This window comes from Moschus berezovskii, chromosome 22, assembly GCF_049115385.1.
Source record: "Moschus berezovskii isolate FMDL1 chromosome 22, NW_MosBer_1.0, whole genome shotgun sequence".
NCBI classification, from domain to species: domain Eukaryota; kingdom Metazoa; phylum Chordata; class Mammalia; order Artiodactyla; family Moschidae; genus Moschus; species Moschus berezovskii.
Window position 1 is genome coordinate 12656978 of NC_142481.1, and position 24995 is coordinate 12681972.

Here is a 24995-nt window from a genome sequence, read left to right on the forward strand (position 1 = left end):
AGTGATTGTGTGGGGTCCTGATGTCAGTAGGTGGGGACAGGTGTTGACCAGACAGCCCAGTCTAAACATGGAAAATCCTGTATGATTTTCTGACTCTTAACTCTCTGATACATAAAAACTAGGGCTTCCCAGGTGGCGCTAGTGGTAAAGAATCTGCTTGCCAACACAGAAGACTCAGGTTCGATCCCTGGGTCAGGAAGATTCCCTGGAGAAGGAAATGGCAACCCACCCCAGTATTCCCATCTGGAGACTCCCATGGACAGAGGAACCTGGTGGGTGACAATCCATGGGGTTGCAAAGAGTCGGACATGACTGAGCACGCATGGACATAAAAACAAAAATATTTTTGGCATGGCTAGAATAGAAACCAACATTTCTAGAAAGGTACCTATTGTTTAGATTGAGGAACAAAGCTGGATATTGTTTTGTTTGAAACCTTGCCAAGAACTGTTCACGATTTGGGGAAATCACGTCTCTGACAGCAGCCCTGCTTGTGGTATTTGAGTCACTGTGTGAAGACACTTGGACCAGCTGCGTTGAAGAGTCTCACATTCATGGTGATTTGTATTTGTACAGATACACTTATCTACCAATGATTTCAAAGCGTCATGCCTCAGGTGTTGACATCATTCTATTAAACGGTCTGTCTTCTTATAATTGCAATGGTATCCACTACCTGTAGGTGCGGCCACCTGACCACTGCAATCTGTCTTGGAGCACAGTCCCGCCCAAGCATTTAGGTACTGCTTTCCTACTGTTTTATCATCAATCACTTCCCCTTTTCTCCTTTGTATTGAAATCAGGGCATTATATCGATTTGTTCTGAATCATGTGTGTAGGTTGATGTATTACCTTTGAATTTCATTAGGGTGGAAAAGAGATGTTACCAAATATTTGTTATAAAAACAGGGCACTGGGTTCCTTGGTAGCTAAGTGGTAAACAATCTGCCTGCCAATGCAGAAGACACATGTTTGATCCCTGATCCGGGAAGATCCCACATGCTACAGAGCAACTGAGCCCATGTACCACAACTATTGATCCTGTGCTCCAGAGTCTATGAACTGCAACTACTGAAGCCCAAGCGCCCTAGGGCCCGTGCTCCGCAACAAGAGAGGCCACTGCAATGCAAAGCCTGTGCACTTCAGCTAGAGAGTAGCCTCCACTTGCCACAACTAGAGGAAAGGCCATGCAGCAACGAAGACCCAGCACAGCCACAAATAATTTTTTTTTTAAAGAAGGCATTGAAGGAGTACCCTAGTGGTCTAGTGGTTAAGGGGGGTTTCCCAGGTGGCACTAGTGATAAAGAACCCACCTGCCAATGCAAAGGACTTAAGAGACATGGGTTTGATCCCTGGGTTGGGAAGGTCCCCTGGAGGAGGGCATGGCAACCCACTCCAGTATTCTTTCCTGGAGAATCCCATGGACAGAGGAGCCTGGTGGGCGACAGTCCATGGGGTCTCAAAGAGTCAGACACGACTGAAGCAACTTAGCACGTGCACGTGCTAGTGGTTAGGAGCCTGCATTTTCACTGCTGTGGCCTGCATTCAATCCCTGGTCAGGGACTGAGATCCTACCCGCTGTGTGGAGTGGTCAAAATAAACAAATAAATAGTGTTTTGTTTGCTTTTTAAAGAGCGCATTGAGTCTGTGAGCACTGAAGAATCACGCGTGGAGTGAGAGAGAGCACGGGCCGATGGAAGCCACGGTGAAATGGAGCAGAGGGTCCAAAGAGGTAGCAGAACCAGGAAGACACAGCAGCCTAGGAGCAAAGAGTTTCTAGAAAGAGGATGGCTAACAGGGTGTGCTGGCCATATCAATAAAGGGGGCCCAGGGTGTGCTGGCCCATATCAATAAAGGGGGCTCCTGGTGGAGCGTGGGGAAGGGAGCAGAGCGAGACCTGAGGTTTGGGGGCTTTCTTTACCAGGAGGGTGTGAGGAGAGGGTGACCTGGCCTGAGAAGTTGACAACAGCAAAGGAGGTCTAAGGACCGACTTCAAGGAGTGACTGGGGGAGCCCAGGAGGGACAGGGCTGGGGTCAGAGTGTGAACTCGGAAATACTGATTTTCAAGGCAGAACTGGGGCCTCCCTGGCGGTCCGGTGGGTAAGACATGGGGCTTCCAGAGCAGGGGGTGCAAGTTCAATCCCCGTTTGGGGAACTAAGATCCCACAGGCCATGGGGCATGGCCATGGCCATTGGCCTCCTCGGGCGTGGCTGCAGGAGGCTGTGGCCCGGGTGGACACGAGATGAGGGACCCAGGAGGCAGGCTCTGGGGGGGCCACTGTTGTTCCTGTGGCGACCACATCCCTGGGGCATAGAATACCCAGCTGGGGAGGAGGGTCCCTGACTGAGGAGCAGAAGGGAGGGGCTACAGAGGGGTGGTCACTGGTCCCCCACCTGACCTGGGGACTCAGCCAGATTTGTCACGGCGGGTCCCTCCCTGCCCTTGCAGCCACCTCCTCACACAGGCAGCCCTCTCCTGCCTGGCTGAATGTGCCTCCCTCTCCTTGACAGGCCTGCCTCTGTTTGCACCTTTAGGACTCAGCCTAGATGTCACCTTCCTCAGAGGTGCCTTTCCTAAGCATCTTCATTCTCCACTGTTCTTTTTCACTGTACCCTGTTGGGTTCTTCAATAGCTCAGCTTATGTACATCTGATACATTGTTACATTTAAAATGCTAATAAAATTCACTCAGAATGTGTGGTAGGCAGAAGAAAGTCTTGCCCCTAAGACGTCTATATGCACATCCCTGGAACTTGTATGTTCCTTCACAGAGTAAGAGGCTCTTACAGGGGACTTCCCTGGTGGTCCAGTGGCTAAGACTCTGCACTCCCAGTGCAGGGGGCCCAGATTCGATCCTTGGTCAGGAAGCTAGATTCCATATGCCATAACTAGGAGTTCAGTTCAGTTCAATTCAGTCGCTCAGTCGTGTCCGACTCTTTGCGACCCCAGGAATCACAGCACGCCAGGCCTCTCTGTCCATCACCAACTCCTGGAGTTCACTCAAACTCATGTCCATCGAGTCGGTGATACCATCCAGCCATCTCATTCTCTGTCATCCCCGTCTCCTCCCGCCCCCAATCCCTCCCAGCATCAGAGTCTTTTCCAGTGAGTCAACTCGTCGCATGAGGTGGCCAAAGTATTGGAGTTAGCATGCTGCAACTAAAGACCCGGCATGTCACAATGAAGATAAAGATTCTGAGTGCTGGAGCTAAGACCCAGTGCAGCGAAATAAATAAATATTTTTTTTCTTAAAAAGGGTCTTTGAAGATAGAATTAAGTTAAGCATCCTGGGATTGGGAGATTGACCTGGAGTATCCAGATGGGCCCATGGAATCACAAGGGTCCTTATAAGGGGAAGAAGGAGGTCAGAGTCAGAGAGAGATTTGAAGATGATGTGCTGCTGGCTCTGAAGCTGGAAGAAGGGGCCACGAGCCCAGGAAGGCAGGCAGCTTCTAAAAGCTGGAAAAGGCAAGGAAATGGATTCTCCCCTAGAGCCTTCAAAATTGGCCCTGCCAACACCTTGACTTTAGCCCACTGATATCTGTTTTGCACTTCTGAACTCCAGAGCTGTAAGAGAATAAATATACATTGTTTTTAAACCACTAGGTTTGTGGTAATTTGTTGCAATGGCAACAGAAAAGGAAGGCAGGGTGTTAACTCCTGAAGTGATACCAATTCCAAAACGGTTAAAAGAAACTGAGATTCAAAAGCTTCAAAGCCAGTGGGCCAAGCAAACTGCAAACAAGTGCCAGATGGCAGTTAGTCCCACTTAGCTGAGAGAGAGAAAAACCTGCCACCATTATGGCTGGGCTTGAATGAACAAGTTTTGAATCAGACAATTATCACTGGGATACTTCCTGGCATAAAATATGACGTCCCTGTGTTTATTTATCTGTTTACTTATTTATTCTCAGCTCCTTTGCCTCTTAATTTTTCACCTGAGTCCGCGGCACATGGAGAGGGCTCAGAAGCACTTTGTGCTGAATGACTATTGATGCATTGACTGTAGCAGACGGGGACGAGGCCCAGCGTCTTGGGTCACCCTGGAGAGGTCACCAAGGGCCTGGGGAGCAGACCAGGCTCAGGCAGCACCCCGGGACTGGGGGGTGGGTGGCGCTGGGGCGGGAAGCTGGCTCAGCCCCACCCTGCCTCCAGCCAAAGGCATTCTCTCTAGGAAACCACTTCCTCTCTCTGGGTCTCAGTCTTCTAATCCATAAAGCTGGGAGAATGTTCCTTGTTCGAGGCATGCTCCTCAGCTTTCTGTGGTTCTCAGGAGGAAAAGGAGCTGAGAAGCGTTACATGAGTTGCAACCAAGCCCATCTGCTATTTCAAAGACAGGATAGGGACTTCCCTGGTGGTCCAGTGGTTAAGACTCTGCACTCCTAATGCAGGGGACATGGGTTCAACCCGTGGTTGGAGAACTAAGGTCCCACATACCATGGGGCTAAATAAATCAAAGACAGGGTGGCAAACATGAGCGCTTATGGAAGCAAGGCCAGAAAGTGACCGGAGGAGGCAGAGGAGCCTGAGGCCAATGGGACAGACATTGACACCAAGTGGGAATGCCAGCTGAGCAATACCGGATCTCCCAAATCTTTGAGAAAAGTGAGAAATCTGAATTTGGGGAGTTCCCTGGAGGCGTCGTGGTTAGGACAGCGGGCTCTCACTGCTGAGGCCCGGGGTTCAATCCCCGGTTGGGAAACAGATTCCTGCAAGCCATATGGTGTAGCCAAAACAGAGCAGAAAAAGAAAGAAGCATGGGACTTCCCTGGTAGTCCAGTGGTTAAGAACATCAGAGCTTCCAATGCAGGAGGCATAGCTTCAATCCCTATAGAACCTGGGGAACTAAGCTTCTATATTCCACGTGGCCAACAAATAAACTAATTTAATGAAATATTTTTCTTTTAAAAAGAAAGAAATCTGAATTTGTAAGTGAATCTGCCCAATTTTTAAATGCCAACTAATCCAAAAAATGTTAAGCCAGACACCACCGGTTGTCAGTGTCTGCTCTCTGGCATGAAGCTTCTCGGAACTTGTCTCAGGGGCAAAATAAGCTCTGTTCAAGGTACTAGGTCCCCGTGGGGCTCTGAGGGAGCAGGTGTCTGACTGGGCCTCAGCCTTGGCCTCTGGACAGTGAAGGCTGTCGTGGCTCAAGGATTCTAGTCTCTGTGATTGCCTGGGGCAATGTCTCAGACAGGACATGCTGCTCTGATTATAACCCCTCTGGTCAGCAGAAGCGCTTTCCTATCACCACCTGGCTGGATCCTTACAACCTGAGACATGGGCATTTTTACTCCCATTTCTCAGATGAGGAGACTGAGGCATGAGCGGGTCGTACAGCCAGTGAGCTGCAGAGCTGGGCTCAGCTCATCCTCCCCGTGTCCCGTCACACAGCTGGTGTGGGCAACAGGAATGGGCCCAGGTCTCAGGAGGGCCCCCCCAAAACACCCCACCAACCCCGGTTGGGGCGGGCAGACAGCCTCTCACCAGACTCCGCTGACGCAGCGCGTGGACAGCGCCCGGGGCATGATCTCTGAGCCCTGCTGCATGAAGCCCCCCACGGGGAACCAGAGGCTGTTGCCCAGCGTGTATTGGTTCTCCAGGATGTGGGGGCGCGCCCGCAGGCACGGGTGCGGGTTGTACCACTCGTAGGGGCTCAGCCTGTGGAGAGACACAGCGGGTGGGAAGAAAGAAAACAGGAGAGAGAGCCACCGTGGTCAGAAGAGATGGGAAGACACACATGTAGAGGAAGAGAGACAGACGCACAGGGAGAGACACACACAGAGACAGTGGGGGCAAAGGGGGAGGGGGCAGGAGAGCGAGAAGGGAGAGGCCTGGAGAGGACCACGGAGCAAAAGTCAGAGACTCGGAGGAAACACAGAGATGGGGCCGAAAAGGCAGGAGGGAGGGCGGGTGCAGGAACCCAAGACTCCGAGTGGAGGCCGAGACCATCAGGACAGACAGAAAGGCCAGCCGTGGAGGCCCCGGCTCCTGCCCCTCCCCACGCCCTCCCTCCGAGGCAGCAGGTGGTGGACTCACCTGGCGGCCAGGAACAGGACGCAACTGACGGCCAGATAGGCAAGAAGCATGAAGAGCCACACGGCGGGAGAGAAAGGGTCCAGGAAGGAAAAGTAGCCGGGCTTGCGGCCCTGGTGGGAGAGGGAGTGAGAGCAGAGTCCCCCCCACAGCCCCTCCCAAAGCCCCAGGGCCCACAGGCCCCACTGCGGCAGGCAAGGCCCAGCCTGCAGCCTCCGTCTCCCTCGGGCCTCAACGCCACCCCGACACCCCCGGCCACGCCCCCAGGGGAACCATACCATGTGCACCCGGTACAGGATGCTGATCCCCAGGGTCATGAAGGGTTTGGAGAAGTCGATGACCTTCTCCCGCTCGGCTGTGATGGTGAAGGCGGCCACAGCCAGGTCTGCCTTCTGCTGGAGGGGAGGTGGGGCGGGGGCAGAGGGGTGGGCCGGGGAGACAGACGCGCAGTTAGAGAGAACTGTGCCGAGGGAGCGATTTGGAGAATCAGAAGCCAAGAGAGAGACACACAGAGGGGAGGACAGCAGGAGGAGCCAGGGGGCCAGACTGGCTCCAGGGGGGCACCGTGGGCCCCGTGTTGGACCTGTCATCTCACGCCCTCCTTCCTCCCAGCTGCCTGCCTCAGCCAGTCTCTCCCACTCTCCTCCCCTGACGTCAAGCTCATCATTTAAGACCCTGCTTTACAAAACCTACCACTCACCCCCCGCCACTCCCACCATGCTGGGGTCCTGAGACTGGAGTCAAGATGCCTGGACACTGACCCACTCAGGACCCTCCCAGAGCCTTGGTTTCTCTTTGGTATGAACAGTTAACAACAGGTAATGGGGTCGCGGAGAGTCGGACACAACTGAGCGACTGAACTGAACTGAACTGAACGTTTATCAAGCTTACTACATGCCAGGCTCTGAACTAGATGCCACTTTATAGGGTTTATCTTGTATAATCTTCTCAACAGCTCCCTGGGGGCCACTACTAGCCCCATTTTACAGCTGGGGAGACTGAGTCTCAGAGAGCCCAAGGCACTAGGGAATAAAGGTACAACAGCTGGGGATCATAACACAGACGTGTGACCTCCACTCTCCTGCCCCTGGCAGGGGCTAGGGACCCAGGTGTGTGCACCCAGGCATCCCGAGACACAGGACTACGCCCAGCTCCGTTGAAAGAATGACCTTGAGAGGAGCTGCAAGTGGTCTTGAGTCAGGGAGGGGTGGGTGGCTGGGGTCCAGGTCTGACATGGTGAAGGGTGGGGAGGAAGAAAAGTGTGTGTCGGGGGGTCTGGTGGCACACTGGGGTGCCTGATCCAAAGAGGTCATCTTGCTCAGCTGTGGGCAGGACCCAGGCTGGGAAAAAACCTGGCATTTCACACAGACATATACACACCCCGGAGACACACACACACACACACAGCACGTGTGAGCACTGTTCACGGTCAAGTCTACACCAGCAACATGTGCACACACACCAAATCCACACATGAGTGCCCAGACACAGGCTACCCACGTGGACTCAGGCAGACAGACCCGGGCCCAGTACACGAGTGCAGGGCGGACCGGGAATGTGGGGAGGGTGCGGTCATCTCCTACAGGCACAGTGCACACATGTGAACACATGCCCTCACATGCACACATACATGACAGAAGAGGCAGGGAGCTGGTAAGGGCCGGGTGCGGGAGGACGGAGCCTGGCTCTGACTCAAGCTCGCTGGGTGACCGGGGGCAGGGGCTTCCATGTCTCTGAGCCTCAGTTTGCTCCTCTGTAAAATGGGGGCAATATGTGTGAGCGAGACGTCTCCTGGGTTGGGACCCGGCTCCCAGGATGCCTCTTCCACGAATACCAGCTCCGCCCCCATGGCCTCAATTGGGCCCAGCATTGACTCCCAATTCAAGCACAGACCTTCAACCCTGGGGCTGGACCAGAAGAGTCAAGGGCCTAGATCACTGCCCTGGGAGGAGGGACATACTTACCTCCCCAAGGCACTGAGACTGACAGCATGGGAGGTAATAGAGGCTGGGACAGAATTGGGGAAAGGGAGAGAGGGCTCAGGCCTTGAAGGAGAGAGAGGAGGCACAGGCTGAAAACAGAACCAGGGTCACAGAGCAACCACGTGGGGCCCAAATGAAATCCAGGATCGGGGGAGAAGAGACCAATCTGAAAGATAACTCGATGTCAGGGAAAGAGGACAGACCCGAAAGACAAACCAAGAGCAGAGGGAGACGACGCAGGTGAAACGATTCCCGCAAGGTGGGGGACAGACGACATGGCCCCAGTGAGACTTGGGAGCAGAGATGGTGAAGCCAGAGGCTTTGACGTGTGGCAAGGGCCCAGAACACACTAGATTCACAGCCCACCCTCAGGAATTTCTGGATGTTGAGAGTAAGGAGTGGTTCCCTCTGTTGTTGTTTTTTTTTTGGCCCACAAATTGCAGATTCTCAGTTCTGTGACCAGGGATCGAACCTGTGCCCCCAGCAGTGAAAGCACCGAGTCCCAACCACTGGACCAGCAGGGAATTCTGGTTTTCTCCTTTTTCGTGCACTTGCCCTCTTATGACTAATACGTGAATTGTCAGGAACAGTGCCAGCAAATACAGGAATCTCTATTATATTTTACGCACTCCAAGAGGTCTGTCTTGGCAAAGGTCCTCCATGATAACCCATCAACCTCCTCACTGCCACACCCCCCCGCCTCCGCTAATAACACCCCCAATCCAAAGTGATAATCACCTGTTTAAAACCCAGGGGTGGCTTCCCCACTGCACCCAAGACAGTGTCCAGGGTGGCTGGAGCAGAAAGGGAGGGGTAGGGGACTTCCCTGGTGGTCCAGTGGCTAAGACTCTGTGCTCCCAAAGCAGGGACCTGGGTTCGACCCCTGGTCTTGCCACAACTGAGATTGAAGATCCTGTGTGCTGCAACTAAGAGCTGGTGCAGCCAAATAAATACATATCTAAAAAAAAGAAAAAGAAAGTGAGGGGTGGGAAGTTCAGTGGAGTGGGGACCAGAGCCCTGCAGGGCCTTGCAGGCAGGGTAAGGGGGCCAATTCTGCTCCAAGGACAGTGCAGGGCATCACATCAGAAGGTGTGAGCAGGAGGTGACTGACCTGGTTGCCTTGAGAATAGACCACAGAGGCAAGAGTAGAAGCGGGCATAGGGGTGAGATGGGCAGGGAGAAAGCTGACTAAAGGTGTCCATGGAGATGCTGGGGGCGGGCAAAGTGCTGGTGGTCAGATTCGGGTTTCATTCTGAACAGAGGACAGACAGATCCTTAAAGGCTGAAAGTTCCTTCTAGACTCCTCTCAGAGTCTTAAAACTCCCCCTCCCTTTCCACCTCCTCCTCCCCGCCTCTTCATTTCCCAAAAGAGACACCCATTCCTTCTAGAAGACTTCCCTCCCCAAGGCGACCTTGACAGTTTCACCTCTGGGATGAAATCGGGAAGAAGCCAAATGAAAAGCCACCTGTAGAAATGACGGGGGAGTTGTCTAAATGCCTAAAAACCAACCACTTGTGACTGTCCCACTGCCCCCACCCCGCCCTGTGCACCAGTTCTGTGCAAACCACCTGTGCTGTGCCATCGGCTCCGTCAGGCTCTGCCAACAGGGGGCGCCAGAGGAAGACTGCAAGGCTGGAAGACTGAGAGTAACCTGCACTTTCCAGTGGGGCTCTCGGGTCCCCAGCCTTCTTTCTGCACCAAAGGCAGCCGCAGTCCTTCCCAGGACAGCAGACAAATACAGTCTGCAGCTTCCTAGCACTTGAGTGGGCTTCCCCGATGGCTCAGTGGTAAGGAATCCACCTGCCAATGCAGGAGACAGGGACTCGATCCCTGGGTCGGGAAGATCCCCTGGGTGAGGAAATGGCAACCCACTCCAGCATTCCTGTCTGGAGAATCCCATGGACAGAGGAACCTGGCGGGCTACAGTCCACGGGGTCACAAAAAAGTCCGACATGACTTAGCGACTAAGAACCACAGCAAGCACTTGCAGAACGAGCCTCACAGAGCCCTTCCTCAAAGTTTCCTCTCTGTTCCTTCAGAACTTGAGACAAAGTGACTTTCTGACTTGCTACCTCCGTGCCTGAGAGCAAGGGTGTGTGAACCAAGGCCAGGTCTAGTGCATCTAACCAATTTTGTAAATAAAGTTTTCTTGGAACCCAGCCAGCCTCACTCGTTTAGGTATCATAGGCAACTGCTTTCCAGACAAAAGAAGAGTTGAGTAGTGACAGGATGATCTGGAAGCCGGGACTATTTACATATGGCCCCTTGCAGAAAAAGTTGGCCTCGGACTTCAACTTTTACCCTCCCAGTTACCTAGTTGGCAGCTTCACTCCTAGTGAATCCTTCTCTTCATTCAGATGTTTGGAGTGAACTGTTTCCTGGTAGGACCCTGACTGGTGCACAATAACAATACTCAGATCACACAAGTGCTCAGGTCACACGGTCACTATCCAGGGGCAGGTGTTCAATCTCTATGGGGGTCCAGGAATGAGCAGTTTCTCAAATTGAAAAAACAGTATCTGCAGAAAAGAGCCTGATTTGTTTCAAAACCCTGGTGGTCTGCAGTGAGTGACCTCCTGCTGCCTGCCTCCCTATTTGCCACCAGCACTCTGCACATCCCTGGATCTGCCGGGTCATCGGGTCCGGGTGTCAGTCAGGACAGATTACATGAAGCCAGCACCTGCTGCAGAGTCTTTGTACTCTGGGCCTCCCTCAAAATGAAAAGCCTTACGAATTGTTTGGTAAAAGGACTGAAGTAGCACACACACTGAGACCCAGGGATGAGCTGCTGCTCAAATCCAAAAATCCCACCAAACATCTGCAATACCAGACCAATGGCATCTCCACCTCAAAGGTCTGAGTCTCAGCTCCATCGGGCCTCTCTTGAGTTTCTAAGTTTCAGTCTTTCCAACTTCTTCTCCTTTCCCCTTAGCCCTCAGGGTGCTTCCTGCAGCTGCTACCCTCAGGACCCCTTGGTTTCCTTTTTACTCTTTTGGAGAGCAGGTTCACAACTTTCATTTTGTTATTTAGTTGTTAAATCATGTCCCAACCTTTTTGTAGCCCCATGGACTGTAGCCCGCCAGGCTCCTTTTTTCGTGGGATTCTCCAGGCAGGAATACTGGAGTGGGTTGCCATTCCCTTCTCCAGGGGATCTTCCCAACCCAGGGATAGAATCCCCGTCTCTGCATTGGCAGGTGGATTCTTTCCCACTGAGACAACAGGGAAGCGCTCTAACAACTTTACATCTAGTTAACAATTCCTTTTTTTTTTTTTTGGCTACACTGTGAAGTCTGCAGGATCTGCCCGGACGCTGAGCAGAGGAAGCACGGAGTCTTAACCGCTGGACTGCCAGGGATTTCCCAAGCTAACAGTTCTTTTTTAAAAAGATTAGTCTATTTTTGGCTGTGCTGGGTCTTTGCTGCTGCCCAAGGACTTTCTGGAGTTGTGGCGAGCGGGGGCTTCTCTCTGGTTGTGGCTCACAGGCCCCAGAGCATGGGCGCAGTAGTTGTGGCTCACAGGCTCAGTTGCCTCGCAGCACACAGGATCTTCCCAGAACAGAGATCGAGTCCATGTCCCCTGCACTGCCAGGTGGATTCTTAACCACTGGACTACCAGGGAAGTGCAACAAATAGCTATATTCTCTCTGTTCCAATAGCTGATAGGAGGAAAAATCCCTGGTGGTCCAGTGGTTAAGACTGATATGGATGGAACTCCCCTGATGGCCCCAGGGGTTAAGAATGCACCCTGCAATGCAGGGGACGTGGGTTCGATCCCTGGTCGAGGAACTAAGATCCCACATACCTTGGGGCAACTAAGCCCGCACCTCACAATGAGAAAGTCCAGGCACCACAAGGAAAGACCCCACAAGATTTAATGAAGATATCACATGTTCTAAGACCTGATGCGGCCAAATAAATAAATATTTAAAAATAAAATTTAAAAAACTGATAGGGATAAAAATAGTTACACAGATAGCTGTAGAAGTCCCAGTGGGGGCTTGTAGATAGAAAGGAAAACCTAGTGAACTTCAGGAGACCATTCTAAGGTAAAGTGAAAGTGAAGTTGCTTAGTCGTGCCCAACTCTTCATGATTCCATGGGCTGTAACCTACAAGGCTCCTCTGTCCGTGGGATTTTCCAGGCAAAAACACTGGAGTGGGTTGCCATTTCCTTCTCCAGGTGATCTTCCCAACCCAGGGATCAAACCCAGGTCTCCTGCACTGCAGGCAGCCTCTTTACCATCTGAGCCACCGGGGAAGCCCTACTCTAAGGCAAGGGTCACTCAAGAAAGCTATTACAATATCCTGGGATGAAGCAGGTTTGCTTAACTACAAAGCCATGAGTAAAAGCATGAGCTATGCCCCAGGTCATTAAGTGAAAGAAAAAAAAAAAAAATGAAGCTTGCATTGTGTTGATCGAGATCAGCAAAACAATGATCTTTAGGATTAAGGACAGATTTAAGGGAAAGGTTGACATTTCAAAGCAGGAGACTGTCGTTACATGCAAACTGAAATGATTCAACATATTTTAGGACATGTTACCACCCTTCTGCTGATTTCAATAAGCTCTGTGACAGTCCTAGTTTGACCTCATAGGGTCAAATACTCTCCTATCCAAAAGAAAAGAGAAGCTAGTGATGTAAGCCTGACATCAACTGGAAGAAAGAAGAAGAAGGCAGTCCTTTCCCCCCTCCTCCACTTTCCTTTGATTATAAGTGTTAGTGTTCAGTCAACTTATAAGGATATAAGTTGCTCAGTCGTGTCCTCTTTGTAACCCCATAGACTGTAGCACACCAGGCTCCTCTGTCCACGGGATTTCCCAGCCAGAAATACTGGAGCGGGTAGCCATTTCCCCTTCCAGGGAATCTTCCCAACCCAGGAATCAAACCTAGGTCTCCTGCATTGCAGGCAGATTCTTTACCTTCTGAGCCACCAGTTGAGCCCAAAAACGTGGTCTACTTGATCCTTGGGACACAGCCCCCTCATTTGCCCACTTGCATCCCACCCAAGCAAGTAGAATATTAGTAATTCTACTTCTTGCCTATCACTTTGCCTTTCCCTGAATTCCTTCTGTGCTCAGATGCAAAGAACCCAAGTTCAGACACCAGGTGAGTGATTCTAATTAAGAAGACAGTCGATTCAGAACTTTCCTGGTGGTCCAGCTTGCAGTGCAGAGAACTCGGGTTCGATCCCTGGTGGGGGAGCTGAGATGTCACAAGCTGCAGAGCAACGATGCCCATGCACTGCAACCACAGAGCCTGCCTGCGAGCTCTGGAGCCGGCACCACAACTAGAGAGTCTATATGCTGCCACAAAAGATCCCGTATGATGCAGCGAAGATGCTGCAAGCCACAGCTAAGACCCGACGCAGCCAAGTAAATAAATATAAAAAATAAAATAAAAAGGACCGTGGGTTCAAGTCCCACTCTGAGTTTTGGTTGGCTTTGAATCCTCACACATGGGTTCATCAGAGGTGCACAGTTTCAGCACTCAGAGCTTCCACTGCAGGGGGCACAGGGCCAACCCTGGTCAGGGAACTAAGATCCTGCATGCACACTGCGACCAAAAAAAAAAAAAAAACGAAAAGAAAAACAAATATACAAAAATAGCTGATATGATTCTGCAAGGAGATCAAACCAGTCAATTCTAAAGGAAACCAACCCTGAGTATTTATTGGAAGGACTGAAGCGCCAATACTTTGGCCATCTGATGCGAAGAGACAACTCATTAGAGAAGACTCTGATGCAGGGAAAGACCGAAGGCAGAAGGAGAAGAGGGCGGGGGAGGATGAGATGGTTAGAGAGCATCACCGACTCAGTGGACGTGAGTTTGAATAAACTGAGAGAGATAGTGGAGGACAGAGGAGCCTGGCACAGTCCGTAGGGTTGCAAAGAGTCAGACACAACTGAGTAACGTGATTCTGTTCAAGTAACTGGTGTTGTTTTGTCTCCAGATTGGACCATAATTGACTGATATCAGCAGTGGGTTTACTGCCAACCTCCTTACTAAATGCCGATTCCTCCTCTTAAGATCCGATCAGCAGAATGCTGCCAATGTGATGGACGAGTGCAACACTGTACCCAAAGACCAGGTTCTCAGTGGTCTAGACGATGGCGAAAAGCAACAGAGTTGATGTCAGCCTTCAGCAAGACTGAAAGTTTGTACTCCTGGCTTCTGGTGGTCCTTGGAAAGTGGTATGGAGACAAAAGCATTTGCCAGGTTAGTCAGTAGCTCACAACAGCTGCCAAGGCTGTGCTGACGTGCTCCAGTAAAGACACTTCATTTGGGCCAGCAACTGCAATTGCAATCACCACCTGATTGCATTTACAGTAATCCACAGTCATTCTCCGAGATCCATCTGCCTTCCACACAAGCCAAACAGGTCAGTTGTATTTTGTCTATTTGTTTTTTGGCCATGCCTCCTGGCATGCAGGATCTTAGTTCCCTGACCAGGGATCAAACCCATGCCCCCGGCATTGGAAGCATAGTCTTAGCCACTGGACCACGAGGGAAGTCTCCAAACAGGCCAGTAGAACAAAGATGAGATCACCACCCAGGTTCTTTTGAGCCATTAATGGTGGCACTAATCTGCAGTTTCTCCAAAGGCGGTAGAATTGCTTTTGGATTTCTATCCTGGGAAATGTGGGGCGTTCTGGGGGTTCCACTGGCTCTTTCTACAACAATGATCCTGACTCCACGGGTCAGAAAACCAGTGTGGGATTCTGCCAGCTGCCACATACGTCTGTCTCAATTATACAACCCAGACCTGGAGAAACACAGAGGGAATCCACAGATCCATCGGGCCCCTCCTGAGTGGAACTTGGGCTCAGACTCCATCGATCACATGGCCACAGAACCCTTATAGTGGTCCACTAGTAAAAGCAGGAAAACTCAAAATGCTTTGCCATCTATGAAAATGATAGGAGGTTGTCTGAAAATCTAAAACCCATCAAATCCTCAGTGCTGAGACAAAGTTGGTGTTAAAAGAAACTGGGCTTAAAAAAAAGAGAAAAGAAGGGATTTCCTTGGTGGTCCAGTGTTTCAGACTTCGAGCTTGCAACACAAGAGTCATAGGTTTGATCCCTGGTAAGGGTACTAAGGGGCTTTCCAGGTGGCTCAGTAGTAAAGAACCTGCCTGCCAATGCAGGAGATTCAGGTTCCATCCCTGGTCCACTGGAAAAGGAAATGGCAACCCACTCCAGTATTCTTGCCAGGGAAATCCTAGGGACAGAGGAGCCTGGTGGGCTACAGTCCATGGGGTCGCAAAGAATTGGACACAACTTAGTGACTGACCATGCGTGCACACAGGGAACTAAGACATTTTATGCCATGTGGCACAGCTGGAAAAAAAAGAAGAGAAAGAAGAACCTGGTACAGTCTTTCCAGAAAGCAGTTTCACAATATATAACAAAAGCCATACAAAGGGTTTTCCTCTTTCATCTGGTATTTCTATTGAGAGTCAATTCTAATCAACTACAACACAGGCTAAGCTTTTGTGCATGAAGATGTTTGCTTATGGTTGTTTATAACAGCACAAACAGATAAAAATACCTGGAAACAACTAAAAAACGCTTCAGTAAATTACAGTACATCCACATGGGGGTTAATGTGCAGCCATGTGACATTGTGTTTAGGTTAAAACGCTAAGATTATTTTTAGCCTTTCGGGTTGGCAAAGATTTTTTTAAAAGATGGATAATACCCATTGTTGGCAAGAGTGTGGGAAATTTGACATTCTCGTGCACTTTGGGTGGGAATATAAATTGGTGGAACCTCTTTGAAGGGCCATTTGGCAGTATGTGCTTAAAAAATATTCATGCCCTTTGACCCAATGCTTCCACCGCTTGGAATTTATCCCTCAGGAACACCCCCACCAACCCACAGGCCCAGTTGATGGTAGCATTGTCTATGCCTGCAAAAACTGGAAACCATCCAAACATCCATCAATAGGGGACAAGTTAAATAATTCATGCTCAGTCGCACAAGGAAATCCTTTTGTCTCCACTTGAATTTCAAGTAGGTATCTCCAATGATCCACGCCCAGAGATAACTCTTATCCTCCCCACTCAGAGACTGCCCCTCCTATATCCTTCCCACCATGGAAACTGGCTTTACCAGTTTTGCCCAGCTGTTTAGCCAAACCCTGCAGTTACTTGACTCCTTTTGGCCTCTAGCACACACCCTACCTGGCGGTACACCTGACATAGCTACCACCCCAGCACAAGCCAGCATCTTCTCTCCTCCACACCTTCCAACGACCTCTGAAATGGACCGTTCTGTCTCTGTTCTTGGACCACTATGGTTATTTCTCAGCCACCACTGCATGCATGCTCAGTCATTCAGTCCCGTCTGATTCTTTGCCACCCTGTGGACCGCAGCCCGCCAGATTCCTGTCCATGGGATTCTCCAGGCAGGAATACTGAAGTGGGTTGCCATGCCCTCCTGCAGGGGATCTTCCTAACCCAGGGATCGAAACTGCATCTTTTTTGTCTCCTGCATCGGCAGGTGGGTTCTTTACCACTAGCAACACCGGGGAAGCCTTGCTCAGAGTAATCATTTTAAAATGTTTCTGAAATTAAATCAAGGCCCTATATCCATGTAATGGAATATTATTCAGCCTCAAAAAGGAAGGCAGGGGACTTCCCTGGTGGTGCAGCAGTTAAGACTCCACACTTGTAATGCAGGGGTTGCAGGTTGCATCCCTGGTCAGGGAACTAAGATCCCACATGCTGCACGGGCTAGCCTAATAATAACAGTAATAACGTGTGTGTGTGTGTGTGTGTGTGTGTGTGTGTGTGTGCACGCACGCTCAGTAGCTCAGTCATGTCAGACTCTTTGTGACCCCATGGACTGTAGCCGGCCAGGCTCCTCCGTCCATGGGATTTTCCAGGCAAGAATACTGGAGTGGGTTGCCATGCCCTCCTCCAGAGTAATAATAATACTTTTTTAAAAAGGAAGGCAGTAGTCATCACGCTATAATGTGGATGAACCTCGAGCGCACTGTGCTGTGTGAAAGAAGCCAGACTCAAAAGGCCACATATTGGCTGGTTCCATTTACACAAAATGTCTAGAACAAGTAACTCATGGAGACAGAGAGCAGAGTGGTAATTGCCAGACGCTGGGTAAAGGGGGAAATGGCAGTGACTGCTGTTGGGTTTGGGTTTTCTTTGGAGGTCATGAAAATGTCTTGAAACTAGAGAGAGGCAATGGTTATGCAATATTGTGAATATACTAAATGCCACTGAATTGTATACTTTAAAATGGGTTAATTTTATATGAACTTCACCTCAATAAAAAAAAGAATAAAGGAATTAGATCATGGCACTTTCCCTGCTTAAAACCTTTCAGTGGCTCCACAAGACAATAAAAATTAAAAAAAAAGAAAAAAAAGGAATTTCCTGGTGGTCCAGTGATTGGGAATCAAGTGCTTTCACTCATGGGGCCCGGGTTCCATCCCTCTTTGGGGAACTAGGATCCTCAAGCCACGTAGCAAGGTCAAAAAGAAAAACAAAAAACAAACCAAAAAAACACACCCAAATTCCTTACCTGCAAGACCCCAGTGACCCAGGCTCTGTCCTGGGAACTCGAATCGCCCCTCGCCCACTCCCCACACATCTCTGTGATGGAGGGAACATCATTCCCATTTCAAGAGGGGAAACTGAGATCAGAGAGATGAAGTGGCTGTCAGAGATCACGTGGGAACACTTCCAACCTGAGGCCAGCTCCATCTGGCGTCTGACCAGCTCACAGCTGTGGACACCGTGGTGGCCGCCTGGACCCTTCTTCAGTATGGGATACTCATGGCCCCAGGTGTTGGTGGCTGTTTGCTTTGTAGGTGGAAGAAGCCCCTTGACGTCCCCTGAGGACAGCCCCTCTCCAATGATTTGTCAGTGGGGGGCATAAAAGCCTGGCCCTTTCCCTCAGGGGGACATCTTTAATGGCCACCCCAGCTCCAGAGCTGCCCGCAGGATAGTCATGACTGCCTCACAGCTCAACTCCTCCCTCTCTGCCCAAGCCTGCTCCTCCCCTCCCTCGTGCTAAGTCACTTCAGTCATGTCTGACTTTTTGCGACCCCATGGACTGTAGCCTACCAGGCTCCTCTGTCCATGCGACTCTCCAGGCAAGAATACTGCAGTGGGTTGCTATGCCTTCCTTGAAGGAATCTTCCCCACCCAGGGATGGAACCTGGGTCTCCTGCATCTCCTGCATTGGCAGATGGGTTCTTTCCCACATGCCACCTCATAAGGCAGGTTTCTAAGGGCGCCCCTCCCACACCTCCTGCCTGCTAATTTCCACCTGGAAATCTGCGTCCTGATCTCTTAAGTACCAGACCAAAGTGCACAGAGTTTAGTCTGCAGGCCTGGGGAGGTGACAACTAAAGTGTGTTACTTGCTCAGTTGTGTCTGACTCTTTGCACCCCCTGGACTGTAGCCCACCAGGCTCCTCTGTCCATGGGATTCTCCAGGCAAGAATAATGGAGTGGATTGCCATTTCCTCCTCCAGGGGATCTTCCCGACCCAGGGATTAAACCCGCATCTCCTGCATTGCAGGCAGATTCTTTACCATTTGAGCCACGAGGGAAGCCCCTAGAAAGATTCTACTAGAGGACAAACTGGCATGGAGAGAGACGGGAGGCCCAGAGGAGGCGGGTGAGAGGGGCGAGGCTGGGTTCACAGCGTGCCAGTGACAGCAGGGAGAAAGCCAGTTCCAGCAGTGGCCACTGGGTGGAATAAATGGACCGTAATTGGAGCCTGGCGTCTGAGCCCTGCACCTGGCCCGGGGGTGGTTGGGGGGCTGCTGGTGCCCCGGGCTGTCTTCCCTCTGGAAGTTCAGTCTTCAGCTCTGGGCCAGCCTGCCGGGATGCCAGCCCTGGCTCTGCCTGTCACCAGCCATCTACCCTGGGCATGGTATCTGAGTGCCTCACTCTGTCCATTACAGAAATCTGAGCTAACACCAGGCCTTCCTCAAAGGGGTGGCCGTGAGGAGTCAAGGAGTTGTGTTAAGTTCATAAAGTTCGGACAAGGGCCTGGCATGGCGTGAGCATCGCCCTGACCACTCTAGGCTTCCCAAGGACCTGCCGAGTGTCTGGAAAGGACACGAGCCTCGGGTCAGACACACCCATCTGCAGCCTTGCGTGTTGGGGGCCAGTCCCTTCACTGCTGAGCCCCTGATCTCACATCGGCAGGAGGGCAGTGATTGTCTGGGCCAGGAAGGATTGTCAGAAGTAAGTGACACTTGGAAAGTTCCTGGCACGTGGAGTGAAGTTCACTAACATCAGCTGCCACTGCGGGGAGGACAGTGAGGAGTGTCTGTGTGAGGCTCAGTGGGCTTGGCCTTCCACAGCAGGCAGATGAACCTTGGCGAGGCCAAACCCTGCCCATCCTTTGCACAGTCAGCCTGCTCCTCCTCCAATGTCCTTTCCCTAAATGTCATCGCTGGTGCCCAGTTGCCCAAATCAGAAACAGGAGGAGCGCTCACGTCCTCTCTCCTCCGTCCCTCACCCCAGGCAGTCACCAAGTCCAGGCCCTCTCCAGCCTCCCCTTACATCCCTACAGACACTCTGGCAGCCCCTGCCACTCCCTACCCGACAACTGTCTCCTCATTTGAGCCAGCTCTACCCTTTGTCTGCAGGGGGTGCATCCCATGGGCCACCAGCTGAGGACCAAAGTCTTTAACCCTAAGAGCAAAGCCAGGCCACTGAATCCCCAGGGTGCACCACAGCACCTGGTATACAGCTGCTGCTGTTGTTCAGTTGCTAAGTCGTGTCCGACTCTTTGTGACCCCGTGGACTGCAGCCCACCAGGCTTCCCTGTCCCCCACTATCTCCTACTCAAGTTCACGTCCATAGAGTCAATGATGCTATCTAACCATCTCATCCTCTGCCGCCCTCTTCTCCTTTTGCCTTCAATCTTTGCCAGCATCAGGGGATTTTTCCTACTGGTATACAGCAGGCACTCAATAAATGCTAGCTGGCTGGAGGGCAGATGAATGCATGAATGTTTGTCCGTGCTGGCAGGAATAACACTAACAACAATAGAAAGAGAGTTCAGGCACACAGCACCCACTACTTGCAGGGCCCTGTTCCAAGCCCCCACACAGATTAACTCATTTTACACTCACAACGACCCTATGTGACAGCATTTGTTATTTCTTCGGTTTTACAAGGAGGCTAAATAACTCGCCCAATGTCACACAACAAATGCTCCACAGAGATTCAACAAGACCCAGGATCCAGAAGCATAAACTTTTCTGATTAGCAGCCAGCAATCAGCAAAGTTCCCAGTCCTGCTCTGCTCACCCCAGATACCTTCACACCAAGTCCTAAGGCACAGGGAGTAAAACTCTTGCCCAAGGTCATACAGTTATAAATAGGATTTCTTCTTTGATGAATGGACAGGCATCCAGTTGACAGTGACTTTGGTTGGGGGGAGGGGGTTGTTACTCTCCTGGAATCTTATTTCTGGGGCCCGATAAACAAAAAGTTTTGAGTTTACATGACTGGGGATCAGGCTATGGCAATGAGGTCACAGGTAAGGCTGCCAGTGAGGTGGGCATTAAGGCACCAGCTTCTGCCTCTAGGTTCCTCAGATCCTGGCCTCAGACTCTTAAACCCACCCAGGGCTGAAGCTTTCAAACAGCTGGCTGCCGGCAGAACAGTGCCTCGGGCCTGCCAGTTGGAATTGGCCAGGGTCGGGGAGGGTGACTGAGTCGCCAGGACCCCAGGGGACACCCCTACCTCCTTCTCCACCAGAGCAGCTATTTTGTCCAGGGTTCTGAGGGCCCTTTCAATTGGAAAAAAGGTTCTGCAGTCAAAACAACTTTTGAAAATCAGTGCCCTAAGGGATCAACGTCCTTGTCAAGCAAAGTGGCCTTTTAGAGTTTACCCTGGTGACATTCAGGGGCTCGCATGCAGTGAATTCTGGATGAGAGAGACAGGAAAGTGACAGTCTCCAATGCCCTCTGCCAAGTCCAATGTCAAGGCCACCCTGACTGTTCATGGCTCAGGTCCCCGCTCCACACACCTCCCCTGGGCATGCCCTAAGCCAGGGGCCTATTTGTCTTTTCTGGGCATTTGCCCATGTAGCTTCTCATGTCTGGAAGGAAAAGGAATTACAGGGTGGTTCCAGTAGTTCCCTGGTGGTCCAGAGATTAGGACTCCACACCTTCACTGCTGGGGCCCTGGGTTCAATCCCTGGTTGAGGAACCAAGATCTTTCAAGCCTCGCAGGGCCACCAGAAACAAAGAGGAACTCAGGAACCACACGTGACCAGCAACAAGTGTGGTGTGTCTGTAACCCTCATTACAGACCTGTCAGCTATCATTAGCCCCCATTCTAGGAAGGGGAAACTGAGGCTCAGAGGAGAGAAATGACTCACCACAGCACTCATACCAGGGTTGGCCTGACTCCAAAATAGTCTTTCCACTGCACCCTCGCCTACCACCTCCCACCTGCCCTTCCTCTCCCACCCTCACATCCTGCCCACACTCAGGGCCCAGCTGCTCTTCCAATACATCCCTCTCTCTCTTACACACACCCCACCCAGCTGTTTGTAAATGCCATTTCTTGTCCTCCGAATAAGATCTCCACCTCCCAAACCCCACTTCACCCAGCTGACTATTTCACACTCTTTGGGAATCTGCTGGGGTGTCACCTCTTCAGGAGCCTCTAGGTCCCTCCTCTGAGTTTTCCCCCTTGAAGTCTGGAAGGTTCTATCTTGTGGTCATTTGTTTTTCTACATCTCAATGGGGCCCTGAGCTCTTGGAAGTAGGGTCCAGGTCCCCTAGGCTCATCACTATACCCTAGGCCTAGCAAGGTGCAAGGCACACACTAGATGTTCAATAAACATCTACTGGAAGAGTGGACTTGTGAGAGCAATAGGCAACCTCGAAGTCCACCTCCTGGCAGGTGCTGGGACACAGTGCACCTGAGGTGCAGTCCCCGGCTGCCCCTCCTAGCTCCGCCTCCCACAGGAAGCCTTCTCCACCTCCTGCAGTTGTCCAGTCCCTCCAGTTCCGGTTCCTCCTCTCCTTCATTCACTCAAGTGTTTGTTAGTTGCTCAATCATGTCCAACTCTTCACAACCCCATGGACTGTAGCCTCTGTCCATGAAATTTTCCAGGCAAGAATATTGGAGTGGATAGCCATTCCCTTCTCCAGGGGATCTCCCACATTGCGGGTAGATTCTTTCCCGTCTGAGCTTTGAGCAAAGACAAAGCCGAGGCGGCATGAGGGAGGCATCTGGAAGCCGGACACAGGAAGTGACGTGCATGGCCTTTGACACCGGAAGTGATGCACTGTTCCCTTCCAATCTGTGCTGGCCCCGTGGTGCTCACCAGCCACAGGGGCACAGCACACCATGGGCTGGTGCCTAGCGTACATGCCAGGCTGGCCCTGAGGTCCCACTGGCTGCCCTCCCTGCCTCCTCACCCGGCCCACGCCCCTTCCGCAGCCCCAGCCCCGCCGTACCCGGTTGATGAGCTCGCCCACCATGCCCGTCCAGGAGCCGTTGGGCTCGGGCGCCCCGTACAGCCCGTCCTCCACCAAGCGCAGGCGGTACCGGAAGCGCAGCAGCTCGGCCAGCTCCCGCAGCATGTCCACGCAGAAGCCCTCGAAGCGCTCGTTCCCGGACAGAGCCTGGAAGTTGGGCCGGCGCATGACGTACGGGTTCTCCTGGGGAAGCGGGAGAGAAGAGGCGGGGGTGGTCAGAGACTGGGCATCGAAGGGACGTCTGGGTTCCAGAGCCCACGCCGGGCAGCTAGCTCCGGAAGCTGCTCGCAGAGCAGGGATGACGGAGTCCTGGCCTGCCTACAGCCCCTGTTTACTCACGCTCAGAGCCAGGGCAGGGGTGGGGAGGGGTGGGATAAATTAGGAGGTTGGGATTAACATATTGTTGTTGTTTAGTCGCTAAGTGGTGTCCAGCTCTTTGCCACCCCATGGACTGCAATATTCCAGGCTCCTATGTCCTTCACCATCTCCTAGAGTTTGCTCAAACTCAGTGTTACTGAGTCGGTAATGCCATTCAACCATCTCATCCTCTGTCACCCCCTTCTCCTTTGGCCTTCAGTCTTTCCCAGCATCTGGGCAGGGTCTTTTCCAATGAGTCAGCTCTTCCCATCAGGTGACCAAAGTATGAGAGTTTCAGCTTCAGCATCAGTCCGTCCAATAAATATTCAGAGTTGATTTCCTTTAGGATTGACTGATTTGATTTCCTTGCAGTCCAAGGGACTCTAGAGAGTCTTCTCCAGCACCACAAATCGATAATCAACAAGGACCTACTGTGCAGTCCAGGGAACTATACTCATATTTTGTAATAACCTATAAGGGAAAAGAATCTGAAAAAAAGAATATATGTGTGTGTGTTTAAAACGTGATCACCGTATTATAGACCTGAAATGAAAACACTGTAGATCAACTATACCTCAAAAAAATATAAATAACTACTAAAAAACATAAATACTTAGAGCCAAGGGAAAAGCACAGGGAACCTGCCAGTCCCTAGTAGATCCCAGGGAGCTGGTTTGATCTCCACCAGCCAAGTTAACATTCACTCATCTCAAGTTCAAATGGGAACTTCCCTGACAGTCCGTTAGTTAGGACTCGGCACCTTCACTGCAGTTGCCCTGGGTTCAATCCCTGGTCAGGGAAATAAGATTCCACAAGCCAAGCAGCACAATTTTTTTTTAAAAAAAGCTCAAATGGCTATGAGGAAGGCAGGTAACCCAAGTGAATCAGTCTGCAGGGCGTGCATGTGTGCTCAGTCGTTATGACCTGATAGACTGTAGCCCACCAGGCTCCTCTGTCCATGGGATTCTCCAGGCAAGAATACTGGAGTGGGTTGCCATGCCCTCCTCCAGGGATCTTCCCGATCCAGGGATGGAACCCGCATTTCTTGCGTCCCCTGCATTGCTAGCGGGTTCTTTACCGCTAGTGCCACGTGGAAAGCCCCTTGAGATATATTACGTGTAATCCAAGCCATACACACATATGCCTGTGTGACTGCAGCTGCATGTACATCACTACACTTCGTTCCACAAAGCAGTCCTTCTTACAACTGTGGCAAAATGTCCTGGTATTTTCTGTCCTGCTCTGTTTCATTTTCCTACACAGTCAACAGCGACCCACTAAACTGACTTCACAAGCCACCAAGGGATCCAAGAGGATCTGCCCCACCAGGATTTAGCTCCAGCCCAATGCTGTCATGAGAGCAGCAGTCCTGAGATGCCAGATGGTCCAACGTTAAGAGAATTTGGAAACCCAGGTTGTTTTGTAAAATCTCCTGATTATAAAGGTTAGCAACAATTCAAATTCTAATACCATATTTTTTTTAATGCTTTGCAGGCTAAACAAGCACGTAACAGTTTGCAATCTCTGGCCTACAGCCGTTTTGCTACGCTGATGCTTATTTCTGAGGGGTTTGAGCAGACTTTACTGACTCTTATTGTGCCAAATGACACAAAAGCAGAGAGAATATTCCAAGTGTTAGTAAGATGAGGTATTGGAAGATGATGGTAACAAAAGGGAAATTTATCTGTGCAGTTATTGTATAAATGGTTGCACAGTGTCACCTTGGACTTAGGAATAAAAGGAGTTATGACTTAGGAACCAGCCAGAAGAACCTTGGCCAATAATATCTACAATGGTTACCATATGGACTGAACACCTGCTGAGCACCAGCTCCTGCACTGTGTTCTCTGGATTTTATCACTTTATTTCCTCACAGTGACCTTACATGGGTGGTATTCTTAGACTCACTTTGCATATGTGGAAACTAGGGCTTGGACTTCCCTGGTGGTCTAACAGTCAGGAATCCACCTGCCAATGCAGTGGACTAGGGTTCGATCCCCAGTCCAGGAAGATCCCACATGCCCTGGGGCAACTAAGCCTGTGCTCTGCAACTACTGGGCCCGCACTCTAGAGCCCGTGCTCAGTAACAAGAAAAGCCACCGCAATGAGAAGCCTGTGCACTGCAACTAGAGAGTAG

The 24995-nt window shown here is 51.2% G+C and overlaps 1 protein-coding gene across 3 annotated transcripts in view; it reads right to left on the reverse strand.

Moving 5' to 3' along the window:
* Positions 1 to 24995, reverse strand: part of GRIK5 (glutamate ionotropic receptor kainate type subunit 5) — a 62492-nt gene that overhangs the window by 14423 nt on the left and 23074 nt on the right. For 2 of the 3 annotated variants that reach the window (XM_055412055.2, XM_055412053.2), the window contains 4 exons: positions 22481 to 22684; positions 6315 to 6431; positions 6040 to 6149; positions 5488 to 5661 (listed from right to left, as the gene is read on the reverse strand). In XM_055412055.2, coding sequence (XP_055268030.1) covers positions 5488 to 5661; positions 6040 to 6149; positions 6315 to 6431; positions 22481 to 22684 — 605 coding nt within the window. The remainder of the gene's footprint in view (positions 1 to 5487; positions 5662 to 6039; positions 6150 to 6314; positions 6432 to 22480; positions 22685 to 24995) is intronic. The other variant, XM_055412054.2, reaches the window with a different exon arrangement.